General features: G+C 53.2%; 1 protein-coding gene across 1 annotated transcript; it reads left to right on the top strand.

Annotated features, from left to right (window-relative positions):
* Positions 1 to 16: 16 nt before the first annotated feature.
* LOC121308179 (mRNA (2'-O-methyladenosine-N(6)-)-methyltransferase-like) lies at positions 17 to 2,003 on the top strand. Its single transcript, XM_041240455.1, has 4 exons — positions 17 to 198; positions 329 to 422; positions 521 to 696; positions 1,059 to 2,003. The coding sequence occupies exons 1-4, from the start codon at positions 17 to 19 to the stop codon at positions 1,345 to 1,347; spliced, it is 741 nt and encodes a 246-aa protein (XP_041096389.1). The 3' UTR covers positions 1,348 to 2,003.
* The last annotated feature ends 266 nt before the right edge of the window (positions 2,004 to 2,269 follow it).

Raw genomic sequence — 2,269 nt, 5'->3', positions numbered from 1 at the left:
CTCTCATGTGCAGGCGATGTTTGGCGGGGGGGTTCATGAAGGCACTGGCCTGCAGGGGGCGCTGCCAGTGCCCGTATTCGAGGCGCTGCACAAGCACTTTGGAGTGAGCTTCGAGTGCTTCGCCTCCCCCCTCAACAGCTACTTCAAGCAATTCTGCTCTGCCTTCCCAGACTGTGACGGATACTTTGGGTCCCGAGGGTGAGCTGATCCAGCCGTTGTGTTTGTCTTGCTTTCCTTCCACCCTGCATGAAGCACTGAGTGGATCTGAGGAGGGCAGTTCGGGTAAGCCTGTGCTGTGCACTGACAGTGCTGTGCTGTTGTGTTCCAGCCCCTTCCTGAGCTTCTCTCCAGTCAGCGGCTCCTTCGAGGCAAACCCCCCATTCTGTGAAGAGCTGATGGACGCCATGGTGTCTCACTTTGAGGTGAGAGGAGGCTCTGGATGCGAGAGTGTTCTGAAATCTGGCATGGGTTTTCTTCTTTTTTTTTTTTTTTTTGTCTAATTGTCTGAATTTTCTAACAGGACCTGCTGGAGCGCTCGAGTGAGCCGCTGTCCTTCATCGTGTTCGTCCCAGAGTGGCGCGACCCCCCCACGCCCGCGCTCACCCGCATGGAGTCCAGCCGCTTCAAGAGGCACCAGCTCACCGTGCCGGCCTTCGAGCACGAGTACCGGAGCGGCTCCCAGCACACATGCAAGAGGTGAGGCTCAGCGAGGCTCGGGAGAGCCCTTTCTAAACAGGAACCAAGAAAAACTGCACTGCAGGAAAAGTGAAGTGTGTGATCATCCTGACCGGCACTGATCTTGGACTATTGATCATTTAGGGAAGGTAATCGGTGATTATGGCTAAGCAGGGTCTGTATATCCAGACATTAATGCACATGGTTTCCATCCACTAACGTGCTTCTGACGCTGAAGGTAATGAACCTGTAATGGACTTTTTGAAAATAAGGCAAGCAAACTGAGAAGTTTTTGTAAGCGGTGTTCTCTGTAAACTGTATCCTGGGTGTTGCCCTCTTTGCTGCAGTGACTGACCCCCCTCGTGTCTGTCTGTGTGTCTCAGGGAGGAGATGTACTACAAGGCAGTCCACGGCACTGCCGTCCTCTTCCTCCAGAACTCTGCCGGCTTCGCCAAGTGGGAGCCGACAGCCGAGCGGGTCCAGGAGCTGCAGGCGGCGTACCGCGTCTCCGGCCGGACCCTGACCTCCCCGGGCCCTGCGCCCGCCACCGGCACGGGGGACAAAGAGCTCGAAACGGAGCGCGAGCAGGGTACGAGCCAGGAGACACCCCTGACCGGGGACACCACACCCCCCCCTGGGGTCACGCCAGCCCCCGACCCAGCCAGCATCTGAAAGAGGGAAACCAGCCTGGTCAGGCAGGCCCTGTGGGGTTCAGTAGGGACCCTGTCCCTGCTGATCTGTGCTTGTTTTTAAATGAACTGACGATTCTGTTCTGGCATTTAACACAGCGTGATTATCTGACAGCGCCCCCTTCATTTGAAATGCTCGGAATAAGACTTTAACTGTGCCTGGCTTATCATTTTCACTGATAAAACCAGCTGGGCAACTTTTTACTGCTGTGTTTGGGTTGGATTCTGTCCCGTCCTGTTACATCCCCTATGTACCTCTGTACCCTGACACATAAAATAATTGAGATGGTGAGTGTTCGGGCAGCTATGTATGTGAACTGACGTTATCCAGGCCCCTGTCAAGGACTGGTGTATACAGGGTGCTGAAATTACTACAGAAACCCTTTTCCCTTTTTTCTCTTCTGATGAGCCAGTAGATCAGAAGGATCGTGAACCTCAGCAGCAGACCCAGGAGGAGACCATGTTGGGGGTGTTTTTTTTTCTTTGAGACACTTTACTTTAGAAACTGCTGCAACAAAACGAGACACCTTTCAGCAACGATTGCTCTTCACAGGTCGTGACTGAGAGCAGATAGCAAGCAGGCTCCCATTGCAGTGCAGTTCGGTTCAGTCGAGGTTTTGCAGGTCCTGTCTGAAAGCAGATTGCAAGCAGGCTCCCATTGCCTTGCAGTTCGACTCAGTCGAGGTTTCAGTGTGTCTTTAACAATCAGGCTCTGCACAACTGTAAAAGTAGGAAAGCTCTGCACTCCTTGGAATCTCTAGCAGCAGTAAAACTCGTGGATAATAAACCATGCCGTCCTGTTCACCCAGTAATGCTGCTTTCTGTTGCATGTCGTTCTTGCAAGACCGTTCAGAAGCCAGACTGCCCCAGCCAGGCTCCAGGCTCTTATTCTGTAACTTTATTTT

This window comes from Polyodon spathula, unplaced genomic scaffold (assembly GCF_017654505.1).
Source record: "Polyodon spathula isolate WHYD16114869_AA unplaced genomic scaffold, ASM1765450v1 scaffolds_518, whole genome shotgun sequence".
NCBI classification, from domain to species: domain Eukaryota; kingdom Metazoa; phylum Chordata; class Actinopteri; order Acipenseriformes; family Polyodontidae; genus Polyodon; species Polyodon spathula.
This window is presented reverse-complemented; position numbering and strand designations above follow the sequence as displayed.